The sequence below is a fragment of the Acartia tonsa genome, chromosome 4, assembly GCF_053477335.1.
Source record: "Acartia tonsa isolate MP-2025a chromosome 4, ASM5347733v1, whole genome shotgun sequence".
NCBI classification, from domain to species: Eukaryota; Metazoa; Arthropoda; class Copepoda; order Calanoida; family Acartiidae; genus Acartia; species Acartia tonsa.
In genome coordinates, this window is record NC_137263.1 from 24,475,342 (window position 1) to 24,491,879 (window position 16,538).

At 31.0% G+C, this 16,538-nt stretch overlaps 1 protein-coding gene across 2 annotated transcripts in view; it reads right to left on the reverse strand.

The window, feature by feature from the left end:
- Positions 1 to 1,403: 1,403 nt before the first annotated feature.
- The window catches only part of LOC145316533 (protein amalgam-like), a 42,863-nt gene continuing 27,728 nt past the window's right edge, over positions 1,404 to 16,538 (reverse strand). The window contains exons 10-14 of one of the 2 annotated variants that reach the window (XM_080157105.1): positions 14,915 to 15,035; positions 12,566 to 12,669; positions 7,808 to 8,116; positions 3,601 to 3,695; positions 1,404 to 3,374 (exon numbers count right to left, since the gene is read on the reverse strand). In XM_080157105.1, the coding sequence (XP_080013231.1) occupies positions 3,604 to 3,695; positions 7,808 to 8,116; positions 12,566 to 12,669; positions 14,915 to 15,035 (626 nt within the window). In that variant the 3' untranslated portion in view covers positions 1,404 to 3,374; positions 3,601 to 3,603. The remainder of the gene's footprint in view (positions 3,375 to 3,600; positions 3,696 to 7,807; positions 8,117 to 12,565; positions 12,670 to 14,914; positions 15,036 to 16,538) is intronic. The other variant, XM_080157106.1, reaches the window with a different exon arrangement.

The window sequence follows — 16,538 nt, forward strand, 5'->3', positions numbered from 1 at the left end:
AATAGGTAAATTTAATTTGCTTTCTCGTATTCATTCGAAACCGATTAATATTCAGTGGATTAAAATCGGTTCTCATCCATATGAAAAAAAAACTATGTCTAGCATCGTATTGTATCCAGTTTTCTACGAATATAAAATGTACAATCATAAGATTAAAAGCAGTTTTTTAGCCCGTGCCTTCGACATCTCGGGGCTAAAAAACTGGTTTTAATCTCATAATTGTACATTTTATATCCACGGAAAGCTTTTTATAATACGATGCGAGAAATAACTATTATCTAACAACTGCGAAAAAAACGTATAAGCCAAATATAAGTTTTTGAAAAACTCATTTCGCATTGATTTAAACAGGTCACTGAAAAAGTTATTTCAACCCAGGGTTTTAATAATAAAAAAAAAATAACGTTAATACCTATTACTTATTTTCAACAAACATTTTATTATAATTTAAATTTTGGGCCTGGTCAAAAACCTGATATTTGGTGGTAAATATTCAATGCAATTAATAAATCAATTTTACAGGGAAAATTTTGTCCATCAGAAGCGCAGTATTTTAAAGTAAACATTGTCTAATAAGTTGACATTAAACTTTATGGTGAAAAGAGTAGCTGCGCTCCTAGCATCTAGGGTTCTTTGTTTTACTAAAGCATAAAATTTTACCATGTCTTAAATTTTGAAATAAAATAGCCTGAAACCATTCTGGTACCTTTGCCAATCTTCCCTAAAACTGAGAACTCAATCGGTTCAGTAGCTCTTGAAATCTTAAGCTTTGGACAATAAACAAAAACTTTACTTCTTTATGTATGTGGATAAAAATAATCTGAAGTTACTGAATACTTGTGCGTCAATGATACAGTATATATTGCGATTGCGGGCACTAGTGTGTGCACTGCATAAAATTAGCTCTATTAGATCTTGTATCCCGTATTATACCTGACTGACGTATGAAATACCTAAATTATTTGTTGTGCTATTAAAAAAATTGATTATGAAAAGCATCCAAGAGCGCTATGTTTGTTCAGGACTTTCATCTAGAAGTAGAGTAGATAGAAAAAAACTTACGATTTTTTTGGTGACGCCCCCAGCAGCATCTAAGATCTGGGTAATGCAAGGGGTACCAAAGAAATAGCTTAAAACTATCTCCAGACTTAGATATATCTAAAAATAAAATAGCCTGAGACGTTGAAAATGGAGATTTCAATCGGTTCATTAAGTAGAGAAATCTTAATGGCCACAAACATAAAAAATCTTACTACTTTATAAAATGGGATTGATTTCTTAATAACCGCTACATAAAATATGGTAATTAACCAACCCTAGTTATAGAAAAGCTGTATAACAAAATAAAATTGGAAGCAATATAACCATATTTTGTGGTTAATTATCACATACAAATCCATAAGCACGTTTGAAAAATCACTTTTATTATGAAAAAAGCGGTTTCACAGCCTTTTTTTAAAGGAAAATTTTCAACCACAAGATTGTTCTAAAGCATTAAATACATGGAAATATAATAATAACTTTTACATCATTATACAATACAAACAGAATATCCAACATAATACAGGCTTTTTCAAACATTTGGCAAAAAATTGAAATCTTAATGAGTGAAAAAAGTAATTAAGTTTTTATCATGAAATAATGGCATGTGTTCCTCAAAATAGAAAATTATGGAAGGGGAAAAATATAAAAAAATAATTTCAAAATTTTTGTTTCATTTACTTTATTTTAGTTTAAAAATTCTAATTATGTTAAAAAAATAAGTTAATAAAGTCTTGCATTAATGCCGTTAAAGAAATAATAAGTAGAATCATCATATATGCGGATGCCGTACCTACTTTTTGTTATTTTTACATAAACCTTTGAAATTGAATATAAAAACTAATGGTTGTTGGTAGGTCTGAGTGGCTTCCTATTGACTTATGAATCGTTAACATATTGAAAATTGATGGGAATGAAGTAGCCCCCCAGCAAGTTTTTGAAAGCCTGATAATTAGTTTAAATAGTTAAACACTAGAACAGGATTCTGGCATTTTAGGGGTTTGGGATTCAACAATTTAATTTTATTTTAATTGTGACAAAACTGGAGGTAACCCAGATTTTTTTGTCTCCAACAAGTGGAGGTGGGTATAATGATAAAATTTGAAGGAAGATATTGATTAATAATTAGCAGAACCCCTGTCCATTAGGAAATTATATAATAACTATTAAATAACTAAAAATAACAAATTTAGGATTTTTTATGGTTTTAAAACAACAGAAAGATGGATTACATAATTGTGTTTTCTCATTCAAATTTAAATTTAAACTAATTTTTAAGTTCAAACAGTGGAACACTAATTTCTTAATTTAAAGAAAAAACTTAAATAAATTAATTTTTTAATTAAGATCAAAACAAAAGTTGATTGTTTAATAAAGCTCAAATTGCAGACGGCCTTAATACTATATTTAAGAGAGCAAAAATTTCTTTATTTTTTTAGAGTTCAATCCTATAAAAAAGAGCAATTTTAGAATCAGACTATATATTTTCAAAGACACATATCCGGCATTTTTTTCATATGGCGGTGTTTTTTTCAATAGGAAAGTTTTTTTTTCTTCAAACATTTCAAAGATATTAAGAACCTACATTACAAGAAAAACCCGTAACTACTTTTATTTTAGATGAAGTTTTTATAAGGTATTCTGAAAGTCAGATAGATAAATAAAACAGAGAAATTGTGAAAAGTTACCACAATTCTTATTTTCATACATAAATACAACCTTTTAAAATTTTCTTCTATTTTTTATCAATTCTGCTTAAAATCAAAATAGTTATCTTTTAAAGACTATTACTTCATTATTTTAAATAAAAGAAGGAATAAAAATAAATTTGAATTAGCATTATTAATAACATAAAACTTACAGCATTAAAATCTAACTAACATTGTTTACAGTTTTATTTGTCATGTTGAAATTTCACTGGCTGTTCGTAAATTTAAGATTGCAGGATGATTCCTGTGTGGATAGAACTGAGAATTTTAATATTTGTTGTCACATATTTACAAGATAATCAACAATTTGAAACATAATCACTGGTAACTTTATCCAAATATATGGATAGTAATATTTCTTTCTTCAGATCACTTTTTGCATTAATTTAACTGTTTTTATACTTGTCACTTCTGTATTTTTAAGTTTATAATATTCTAAATATTTATCCAAGAAGAAGTGTGGTTCCAGCAGCACACTGTACTCAGTACTGGTGGTTGTACAATAAAAACATGTACGTACAGTACACCACACATATATATTATTTGTAACACTGGGAATGAGATTGACTTTTGTCTTGACTAATTCTGATGTGGATGGAGGAAATAGAATTCAATAACAAAATTCTGAAAATTAAAAAGCATTAGATTGGTTTATCTTTGTTTGGGCATTAATGTATGCCTAAAATTTGAAATTTTGATGAATTTAAAAATGATTTTTGCTTAACTTGGCCATATATTCGCATAAAAACTAATATCCTCTTTTTGTTAAAAAAAACACAAACAATAAGACAGACGGGCAGACATAACCAGATATAAAGTAGCATTGCCATTGAAAGTACTAGTAACTAACCTATTAATGTAGTAGATGTGCGAGTAGGATAATTGTAACAAGACTGGATGAAATTAGTCCACTACAGCCGGCTGTCACTCCCTTCACTGGCGGCTCTGAAAACAAAGGGCAATAATTCATTAGTCAGTTGGGAGCACAATACGTAGATTTATGGTAATATGGTAGTTTGGGGCATGAAACCAATGTTTACGAATTACAAGCACAACCTATGTTTACTATAATTTCCATCTTAAAGATTTTAAGGTATTCCTCAATCAGCATTTTTTTTAATAATCTTAAATGGGCGTCACCTGCTTTTAAAACATGACAACTAGCTCGCATAACAAATGATTATTTTATTTTCCTTAAAACAGTCATTATTTGATTATTTTGCTCTTTTACAACCGGTTATCATTCTTAACCAAAATAAAGGGTTGGAAAGAAAAAATTTGGATCTATTGAGCAAGATTTGGTATCGCGCCACCAATCCTAATATATCAACATAAATCTTATGGAAATATTAGTAGATGTATTTTAATTTATGGCCATAGTTTCATAATCCACTGCAAAAATCATGGCGTTAGGATTTGTAATAAAATCAAAATGTAAAACATTTTGTATAACAATTCTGTGCACGTTATTGTGTATAAAAAAAATTGCCTCTGTATTTAATGATTATGCCTTATGATAGGATATTTGTTTAGCTTTACCAACAACAAACCTATTTTTTTTACAACATGTTATGAAATTACAAACGGTCTATTATGAATCTTAGGTTATGAAGCTACTTGGGTTGAAATTCGAACTTGATAAAGAATCCTCAGTCACAATCTAGCCATATGAATCTGGCTGCTATCAACCCCATGTTTATAATTTGGAATTTGAAAACAACAGGAAACCCATCCCATAAAAAATGTGTAAAAAATATCTTGCGGAGAAAAATAATTTGATTCATTCCAAATAGAGCTAATTACGTTGAACACCTACAGCTTACACCTCCTTATGTTTTTTTTTTATACAAAATAAAATACACTCGTGATAGTCGGATAAAACGTAGCATATTGTCGGAATGGTGATTGGTTGGAAACGCCGCAACATCACCAAAACAGGTCCAAATTTGCTCTTATTGGACATCCAAATGATATAAATGTTGTACAATCAAAGGGTTGATTGTGAAAAGTGCATAAACACCTTAAACAAAAACCTAACAAATAGAATCGCGCACACACGCACACACAAAGGCACACATACATCCTACTAATTTATACATTACAAGCGGCTTCGCCTCTAAGGGCTCTTAAGGTGGAAAGAGTTGAATTCGATAATCCAATTTATTATTTTAAATTCAAAAAGAAAATTTTTTAAAAATTTGGGTTGGGAGGTCGAACACCCCCGCCCTTCCCGCATTACTAATTAAGTTAAAAGAAGTTTTTTTTTGGGGGGGGGGAGTGTAATTTTTTTCTTGGTGCAATTTCTCTCGGGAGGGTGGGTTGTACTCTCCCGAAAAAACTTACAAACCTTCCCAGGACCTATGAGAAGCTACCCTGTGAAGGAGAACCATAGACGTCCAAGGGGGGGGGGGTATAGTGGCGATTACCCCCTCAAAACGAATTTAGGGGTTCCGTAGGCACCCCCTAAATTTTTTTCATTTTACCCCTACACTGGGGGTGCCGTAGGCACCCCCAACCATTTAGGAAGGGGTATTTACCCCCCCAAACAATTTTGGGGAGGTAAATACCCCGCCCCCAAATGAAAATATAAAAAAAAAAAATTTTTGCGCGCTTCGCGCGCATTTGGAGAAATTTTGGGGAGAAAATTTGCGGCGCGCTTCTCGCGCCATTTTACCCCCCCCCCCAAAAAAAACCGAATTACACCCCCCTTAAAAAAATCCCCCCCCCCAAAAAAAAAGCCTGGACGTCTATGAGGAGAACCATATTGGTTCAGCAGTTAGCAAGAACCTTCGGTACAGACAGACAAACATTCCGTTACTTTATTACAAGGATATTTGCAAGTATTAAATTTTATCTAAAATTATAAGGAAATCATAAAGTTTCCAAATTATTATGGAAAAGGTATAAAAAGTAGTTGTAAGAAATCTTGAAAATATGGTGTTTTCCCAGAATCTATGTATTCTACAAAACTTAGATTAACCAACACTCATGTTATGTGTATCTTATAGAAAAACTTGTATTAGAATTAACCCTGTTTTTGTGAAGTTTTTATAAGATTAGATACTTTATCAAAAATAAATAAAGTAGCAAAACGTTTTATCCTATCATGCTAAATGATCTTAGAAAATATCTTACATTTATTTTCTCAAGAGAGTCTGACTAATAATATATTTATGTAGAAAAACATTTTCTTCAGACAAAAATAAGAAATGAATAATTATCATCTCCCCCTATATTCACTTTTATATAAAAATGTTATAACAATTTAAAAAGAGGTAGTATGTCTATCTATCTTTTTGTCCACTGCGTTTTCTAAAACGGCTAAATACCCCATTACATAGAGTAATATTCTCTCCCGTTCTAGCCTTATATTATGGAAATACATCCAAAGTCTTTATGTTGAACAAAAGAAATGGACATTCTTCCTATATACTTTTTATCCTGCTAATCTAAAATGAGGGCTCGACACCGCTTATTTAATTTGAAAAAGCTGCTTATTTTTATTTTCATACTTTAGCGGCCGGTCGGCAAAGTTGGGTGGTTTGTTGCTACATTGTATTCATTTGATACAGGTGATGAAAACTGCTGAATACAGCTACGGGTGCTGAGCCCTGTCTAGAACTGTAGCCAACACCTAATGAATGTTTTTGCCTTGGTAAAAGCCTAGTATTACACAAACCAACCCATACTCGGAGTGACCATAACATCATATACACACGAAAAAAACTTTATTTAAGACAAAAAATTAATAAGTGGTTCTCTAAATTTAAAAGGAAATGTGCTATACACATAAAAAGTAAAAAAAATGTTCATCTCCTGAAAGGGTGTGATTCCATTTCCGTTTAAATATTAGCAACACAAATTTATATTATTTCTACCAAAATAAGAAAAAGCAAATGATTTAATTATTTCCTTCATATGTACAAAACGAAATCACATTATAATTTGTTAGATTTTGGTTTATATTCAGTCAAATATGATTCAAGTCAATAATACGAGCAATGACATTTTTTGACGAATTACTTTCCCAAACCAAAGTATTATTCCAATAATTTAACTTTCAACTGTCCTTTCGTACTAAAACGTGTACACTTCCTTACCACACCGTACTTCTTAGTTCTTAGTCCAATTATGGGATTGATTATCTATCTTTCTAAATCTATTCTTAAAACAAAGCGTGTGGTATTAGCCAAAAGTAAATGAACAGAGTTATTCACAAAATTTGTACATTTTATACGTTATAATTTAAATTTTTAAACTAAAAATAAATGATAACATTTATTTTGCCTTTGCTATTTAATATATTTTAATCTGGCATAGAGCTTATTTGACAAAAATATGTTTGCATTGAATTTTGATACATTAATAGTTATTTCTCGTATCGTATTATAAACGGCTTTCCGCGGATATAGAATGTACAATTATAAGATTAAAACTAGTTTTTTTAGCCCCGTGGTGCCGAAGGCGCCGGCTAAAAAAACTAGTTTTAATCTTATGATTGTACATTTCTATATTCGTAGAAAACTGGATATAATACGATGCTAGACATAGTTTTTTCGTATGGATGAGAACCGGTTCCTATCCACCGGATTCGAATGAATAAGAGAAAAAACGTTATTGCATTTTTTAAAATTTGTGCGAAGGCAAAAAGTTTCTGCTGGTTTAAAGTAGGCAATTTAAGTCAAAGACAGTGACATTTTAAAGTGTTAGTTGGATTTAAAGATCTTTAAAACAGGGAAATAACAATGAAACTTCAATTTTTACTGGCCTTTTTTCTCATAGTTTTGGACATGTGTCATTGTTTTATGTATATGTACATCTGTACCCATATAATTACTAGACAGCTTAAACAATTAGTTACAGTCACATAAATGGACACTTTACAATTGTGTATTACACATAAAATTACTTTCTAAAATTTGCTAGTTTTTCACGATTTCTAAAGAGCAAAGATCTATTACTATAAGTTTTGTCGCGTTAAACCTTAAAAAAAGAAAATAATTACACAGAGCAAAGAAAAATGAAGGGAAGAAAAAATAAAAATAAAGCACACAAACCTGCGCCCTCAGTTGCAAAATAGAAATGTTCCTTTGTCTTGCTCCATCCCTCGTCATTGCGGGCCTGCACTCTGGCCTCGTATCTTGTTGCATAGGTCAGATCCTTGAGGAACTCCTTGCCAGCATAGTGGTAGGGCCCGTCCTCAATAGGCTTGGCAGAGCTCTCGCGCCAGGCTGTGGTGCCCACCTCTCTGATCTCAACCTTGAACGCGGTGACGGGGGTGTAGGATACAACGGTCCACTCCAGGAGGTATGAGTCGGCCTGCTTGCCGGCCGGCTCTGATTTGTACTCGGCGGGTCCGGCCATACCTAATTCAACGAAAAGCAAATAAATAAAATAATAAGGAAGAAGCAACATTAAAGCATTTTCCGTGTAAACAAATAGTTTATTGGGAAAACATTTAAAAATGAGATAAAAGAAAATAATAATACAACAATTAAAACATATTAAAAGTTTTAAAGAAAAACTAAGCACATTTTTAGCTTTTAGCTATTTTGCAATATAATTGACCATAATAGGAAATTATTACCAGAGCACAAAGTGCTCTAAACCCTTTCCTTATCCTTCTCATTAATCAGCCTCATTAATACATTGCTATTGTGTCTTTTTTGATGTAACAATTGGTAAAGATTGCATATTCATTTCCAAATAACAATTCGAAAACATAGATTTCTACTCGATAAGGCACTTAAAATCATAACACATGAATAATTTTAAGTGGCATAGCTACTCTATCACTTGAATAAGTTAGAAGGTCAGTCCATCCAATAAGTTATTGCAACGTTTAGACATCAAACTATAACTCAGATTAGAAAGTCTCAGTTTTGATTTAATATCAGGTAGCGTTCTATATTGTGTTTGTTTGTTGTTTTTGCGCTACTTATGTATAAAACTGTCCTTGTAATTTTGGTATGTTTAGCGGTTATGTTGAAAGTAACCGCCACGGGTGCACTGATGCAGTAAATCCTTTATAATTGATAATTATACATACATTGTAAATAAAACTTAGAAAGTTGAAACAAACCAAGAAGGGAGAGGACATTCGCAGATAAATTTATTTATACACGTTATCACTCTAAATATTTTTAAGTCTTTATATTAATATCTAATTATTTACTCGTTTGGTAATAATTTGGCTGTAGAAAGAATCTTATATTGGTCAAAATTCTAATAAATCTAATGGCATGTTATTTAGCATCCAAACCAATATGAAAAGAGTTAATAAAAAGCATTTTATTTTGTTAGATATAAATAAAGAACAGATAAGAAATTGTTTTTTGAAAATGTATAAATTGTTTTAAAAAGAAAGGTAGATAATTTAGTGAGTTATTGAATGTGAAATATCTGATTTCCCACAAGAAGTACTTTTCAATTTAAATTACTTTGTCCGGGCTGAAACTAGGTGTTTTGACCAGTCAGCCGCAAATTTAGGTATCTTTTATCTAAAGTTTTCCTTTTAGAAAATAATTATTACAATATCTAAAAGTTTAAATATCTTAAAAAGTAAACTCGTTTAAAAACTTAATGGTCTTATTATTGATAGAATTAGTATCCCCTTCAAAATTTCTATAAAAAAAATAATTAAAGCTTGGATATTCGAATAAAAACTGTGGATATTCTGCCACATTTAATTGTACATGGCATTAATTAAAAGTAGTTTTGGCTTTCAAAATTACAACATTCTTAAAATAGCATCACTTGCTAATATTTATATCGACAGTGTGGCTTTAATACAAAAATAAATACTTTATTTTAAAAAAATGCAAATTTCAAATCAAATATTTTAAGTTTGATTGAAGAGACACCACAGACAATGTGTAATTTTCCAATTTTACCTTGTGTTCTATGATTGATACTTTGGAGACACGGACACAAAATCCTATATTTTAATCATCCATAGTTTGTGTCATTTTAAACTGCTTAGGGTATAAATGCATACATAATAAAAGGGTTCTGATTTACATTAAATTTGAAAAGGAGGGTTACAAATTAGAAATTTAAAGAAAAATTGAATTTGGTGGATATATGTCCCTATATCTGCTTAACATGGTGGAGAAATAGATAAATTGCCAGAGAGAGAGAGGGGACAATGGGCTGTTGACTAGTCCCCAAAGTTTTATAATAAAGTTTTCTTACTTGTTGGATTAACAACATTTTTTAATTTTGATTGGTTGGTTAATTTAGTTAAATGTTCAAACGTTTCAACCACTAATTTTAATCTACAGAAGGGGTAATTTTGTGTTTCAATGTACATCAATTTATCGGCAATTGTCATATCCCATTAGATCCCTGATAAATTGCGCATGTTCAATAAAAAATATCGTCCACATTTATAACATTTGTTGGAATCTTATTCAATAAACAAATAATTATCCTACATTTTGTATTTTTTTATTGCCATAAAAATGGTGTATTCACGGACCCCTAGACCTCTGACACACGTAAGGAAGTTATTATTTCTATTTCCGTTATGTTACTAAAATTATATACATACACTTTATTTGATTAAAAAGTAAATTTGATTTATTCATCTTTAGAAGAAAAAGAATGAAGTTAGCATGAATCCTTTAGTTTTTAGGGTAGTTTTTAAAAGCGAAGCTTTTCTATAATTAGGGTCGGTCCGTCCGTACGTCCGTACGTCCGAACGTCCGTACGTCCGTCCGTACGTCCGTAACGGATAGCTTTTTTCGTTAATTTAGGTATGTTAGAATTGTCCTATCGATTTCAAATTTTGCATGGTGATTCCTTTAATAGTTAGGTACGATTTAGAAAGCGTAGCAACTCTATAATCATCACCAAAATGTCCGTACGTCCATTTTAAACATGTTGATTTTTTTACTTTTTTAACAACAAATTTTTATGTGACTTGATCATCCGATTGATCTGATTTTTGGTGTATTGATTCCTGGGACAACAAAGTATAATGTAATAAGTGAAGCAACTTTATAATCAAGTCCTAAAAATGTAAGTATGTCCATAAACATTATCCTGAATCAAGCTGTTTTTCAACAAATTTACTTGCAATTTTGCGTTGACTCTTATACATTTATATTCTGATTATTCAGTTCTGACACTATACAAGTATTAATGTCCGTTTGTCTTACCGTTTTGTGCTTCGCTTTTATGGATGTTGTCATCCTTGTTTTTTTATGTTTCAAAATGATTTATTGGATCAGAATTGGATTGTGAACAGTAACAGTGTCCAAACTTTTCAACAAATAATTTTAATGTTCAAAGGGGTCATTTTGTATCATGATGATTTCGAGGGGGAGGGGGGTCATTCATCCATTATCCTGACACAACCTGAGGAAAAGACAATATTAGAATATGTAAAAATAGAAGGTTGAGGGAAAATTAAGGATCCAATTTTCTACAGTGTATACTTTTCTTAAAGTTACAAATATTTTTACAAAGGCTTTTTAACCAGATGTACAAAGAGATTTTCATAACAAATAAAATACAACTTATGCAGTATTTAAGTGGTTATTTGCCCTTTTTAAAATTTATCGGAGTGTTAGAGGTTTGCAAGGAATAAGGCAATGGCCGATAAATTGATGTGTACCTCTATTGATAATACACAAAAATACCCATTCTGTTAAGTACAATGAGTGGTTGGAACGTTTCGACACTCAACTAAATGAACCAACAAAAAAATCAATAAAGGTACTCAAAGTTGTTTAGCCAAAAATAAGATAACGTTATTCTAAGACTTTGGGGACTAGTGTAATAAACAGCTAAATATCCCCTCCCCTTTGGATGTTTGCCAACAAGAGAAGAGAGACCCAACCAGTCTCCCAACTATACATTGTTAGTATTACATAAACCAGATTTAATAAATGTCGGAAATAAATTATTTCGTGGTTAACACTTAGTGTCATTGTCTTTTATTTAACATTCAATATACTAAATTGTTCAATGATTTTTTTGTATTTTTAAAGAATTCATAATTTACTACAGTTTTTTTAAAAGATAATTTAAATGCATAACTTTCTTGCTTTTTAAAAACTAAATTCATATAATAAAATGCTAACTTTTATGACCAATATTGAGACAAATTTTTGTTTTATTTTAACACTTTAAATGTAGCTAAAGCCCATTTTCCTAGCTCAATTTTCCAGAACTTAACTTTTATCATAAGAAAATAATATACTTTTGGCTATAAAAGGCACATAATGTAATGTAATTTAAAGTCCAAAGCTGAAAAGTTTAAATAATGTGAAATGTATCTATTTATGGCATAAAACTTGTGACAAGATCTGTAAAGTAATAAAAATCAAAGCACTACAGCAATAAACCAATAATGTCAACAGTTCGTTTCAATTCGAGTTTAGGATTTCTTTTTTGACTATTAAGAAATTATAGAAAAATTTAAATTTTATAGAATATTTTTAAGCAAAGATAAAAAGCAAAAATTAACATGCATATTAGGGGAATAAAAACTTAAAACTGAAACTAATAAATTATTACAGCTAAGAGTTTTTAAAAATATTGTGCTAAAGAGAAAAAAAAGAGCAAAATTAAGTTATTTTAAATTGTCCTAATGTTATTCGAATCAAATTATATATTTAGGAAATAAATAAAATGAGGACAAGTAAAAATTCTATTTAAGGTTTAAAACTTCATGATAAAAACGCAAATAATTTTAAATTTCTCTTTATCATCTTTTTCAATTAGATACATGTTACAAAAGTTATTTGCATTTCAGCCAGGAAGATTTAATTATCACTTTATTCTTGTATACATATATATATATTTACCTGAAATTTCAATATCCTGTTGTGCTTGACCACTAGCTGAGGAAGCATGACAGCTGTACTCGCCAAAGTCACTGCGCTCCACTTGGCTGATGGTCAAAGAATGCCTAAACAGATTTATAAAATATTGATAACAAATTAGATAGAGAACTTTGTAGTAAGTCTAAAGGGCAATGACACCCAACTCTTTAACCGATTGATTTTTGCCTGAAAGTCGTACTTGGGCATGTGTTTTTGGTCGGAGGCATTCGACCAATACCCTTCTTTTAAAAGTCGCGCATCTTACATAGCAGATGCAGACATAGTTTTAATATAATTTTTACGCAGATTGGACCAAGATTCGAACCACTCTACATCACGACTGTCGTATGCGCTGGTGTTTCTATGATGGAGGTTTAACATTGAAGGAAGGGACAATAAACTATACTTTTGGGACCTAGTCTTGATTGGTTGGTACTAACAAGCAGTGTCCAACAATTTTAATCTACACAAATAATTTTGTCCATCATTAATGGAACTGTAAACAAATTCATCATCCATTGTCTTTTCCCTTAAGATTTCTAACCCCAAATAACGTGGCTTTTTCCTTCCTCCTAAAATATGGATACCAGAATAAAGAAGCCTAACTATAGAAAATGTTTGCTGTAAAAGGACCAGAGATAAACAAGGCGGAAGAGGATCTACTTAGTTTAGATAAGGTTGATTTTTAACCTTTGTTATGATGCATCAATATCAACTCTTGTCGGAGCTTCATCTTGCATAATCACAAATTAATGGATAGGCAAATCCCTCAAAAATTTAGTTCTAATGGTAGTGTAAATAAGATCATTGGTTATGTCTGTGTGTACGTCCATTTGTCTGTCCGATGTTGTAATTAAAAATGAGAGTCAAATCTTCGTTATTTTTACTTATTGTAATGTATAAAGATTTAAAGGCAAAAATTTAGTAAATTATAAGGTGGAAAAATATGTTTCAGATCTTTAACACTAAGAAATGATCGGGGAAAAATAAAATATTTCTTTAAAATCTCACCCTATTTACTTACACCTATATCTATACAAATAAATTGAGGAAATCTTCGTTAAATTCCTTTCTGTAATCTCGTCCCCCCCCCCCCCCCAAAAAAAAAGAGTAGCCATAAACTTGTTGGTCTTATCCGCTCGAGTCTTTTTTGGATCTTGCTTAACCTAACCTAACATTAAATTTAACGACAGATAATTCATAGTTTTTAACAGATTTAAATTTGAGATGTGGGTCGGATGTAGGGGGCTTATCTTAAAAATAAGGGATCATGATAAAAGTAACATATCCCCCCCCCCCCATACTGTTAGTTATCCTAATCTGCCATAAAAGAGATAAGGTCAGGCCATGCATCCATTTTCAATCTATTTAAGCTTTTTAACAGAGGAGCTTTTCTGCAAGTAAAATCTAATGTCAGTCCGCAAATGACCGAAAATTTTAGGTCTATTTTTGTATCTTGTTAGATTGATGAAAAACATTTTCTGAATCAAATAATAGGTAAAGCAATATCTGTTAGGATAAAATCTATATAAAGTATACGATAGATGTGTTTTTAACAGGGGTTAGATCCGTGCTTGAAACTTATTTAGCTGCTTCTATTGGATAATTTCATTTTCTTTTACACAATATATTACACTATGCAATACAGGGATCAAGTCCAAAATACGAAGGAAATTATAATCGAAATTTCTAAAAGCAGCAAGCGGCCAAACGTACAGAATATATATTATACATATCTTAAGGAACAGCTTAGACTCAATTAGGTATACTAGGCACGTGTCTTGAAAAAAACTCTTGGGACATTTCATCTTAGCCATTATTATTCTTAGAACTGCATAATGCTGGTTTATAAAAATATCGAAAATTAAAAAATGTCTTTCTTTGTGTATGAGTTTCGATCCAAATGCTTTAATACTATTGGATTGGGCCATATAAGTGAACTTAAAGCCATATAGTTAATTCTACACATACATATTTACAAATATATTTTTTTGTGTGTGTGCGACTTAGTTAAGTAAAAACGGAAGAAATGTATAATACAAAAAAGTATGCCTAAGTAAAAGCCACCCTGAAAAATTCAAATTTTAAACAAATTGTTGAAAAAAAGTATTTTTATGTTAAGTAAATATAAAGTCATTTAAGACTATCTTCAACTTTCGAACATGACCATTTCCATCTTGACTAGGGTATCCTGTTCTGGGCCAACTGATCCATTGCCTCAAAAGTTATGCCAAGGCCATTCTGGAGCAATCAATTTCAGGACTTTAGTTTTCAAAACAATGCCCCCCCCCCCGTAGGTACCCCAAAGTTGCATTGTAGAAAATAACTTACTTAGAATGAATATTTGCTAGCCTGATCCTGTTATCCTGCTGGACAGGCTGACCGTTCTTCTTCCAGAGTACGGAAGGTTTGGGTTCTCCATGCACATTACACACTACTTCCACATCTTTGCCTAAAATATCATTTGGTTAATATAATAATAATAATATCAATAATGCTTGCACAAAATAGGAGCGAAACGTTGATGTCGTTATGGCATGCTTGAATCTTTTTTAAATGCATTAAGAACTGAGCGACCAACAGACAAGCAAAATGACTAAATTTGCGTTTGTTTTCAGACGGATTTACTACCGTGTGTTGCATTTTTAGGGTGATGTTGACTTTTTAGACATATTGTTGGGTTTACATAAATCATATTTTTAAACAACACAATATAACAAAACTTTAAATGAACTAAAATATGAGAGTTTCTATTATAAAATGAATAGGCATGTATATTTGATTGCACCTGCATACAGATATCACAGTAAAACCCTTTAATTAAAAAGTGGATCCAACGTAACCCATCCCCACTGCATATAAAAATAAAGAACGTTTTATTCGCTTGTTTAGTGCTCAAACCATGTCAGACCATTAACCAAAAAGCCTACTAAGCAAATTTAATGCATCTATTTCAAAATAAGGGGGGTTGTATAAAGGTCCAGAGGCGATAAAGGGATGTTGCAACAATCTGCACCTATTTGAAGGTCACATGAAAATGCACCCATATTTCTTGTCTACAGCTACAGCTTTGTTTTACACTTTTTAATAGCGTAGCTATTACATAACTTGGGTGTACAATGTCTGTACGTCACTAGCATAATTTAGCACTTCCATGAAATATAATTCTAGTTTTTTGTAGTAAAGCTACAAAATATCCAGTGCTTATTCAAAATCATATATTTATACCTACCTACTATTTTAATTTTCATCAAAGTCATTTCCATTTTTTAAAAGCAATATCATAAAAATACTAGAATTGGAACTTAAATAAATATTTTAATGTCCTATTTACATTGTGAATAAATAAAAAAATGACCAGTTTTGTGCAAAATCTATCATAAATGAATGCAAGTGCTTGCAGGGACATGGAGCAAAAAGTAAAAAAAACACATTTTCCAACTTACTAGGATATCAACAAGCATAAAGCTACTCCCATAAAAATAAATAATTTATTGTATCTTTCATAGCAGCCAAGAAAATCATATTAGTCAGTAAACCTTCATAAAAAAATCATTCGTCATGTCTACCTTGAATAACAGCCATTCCGTTTTCCGAAAACCGTTTCTCTAAGACGGGAATGAGAACGTAGATTTAGAATATTTTGTGATCTAATAAAACCTTAATTTTCGATAACATTTCCCTGAAAAGCTTATCAAACTTGGGCTTTGCAAATTTCATTTTTATTTGCAAAAAAAGTGCTTTGACTGTAAATGTTAAGATATTCTCTCTCAATTCAGAAACTTAATTGAAGCTTTCTTCTGAAATTTAACTCAATCATATTTTTACAATTTTTCCGCCCAAATTGATAAATTGAGCCTAAAATTCATTTCGTACTCTGAAATGTAGATAGTAGAAAGGGTGTGAAGACAAAACAAATAATATTTTTTGTACGGTAGCCATTATTTCATAGATT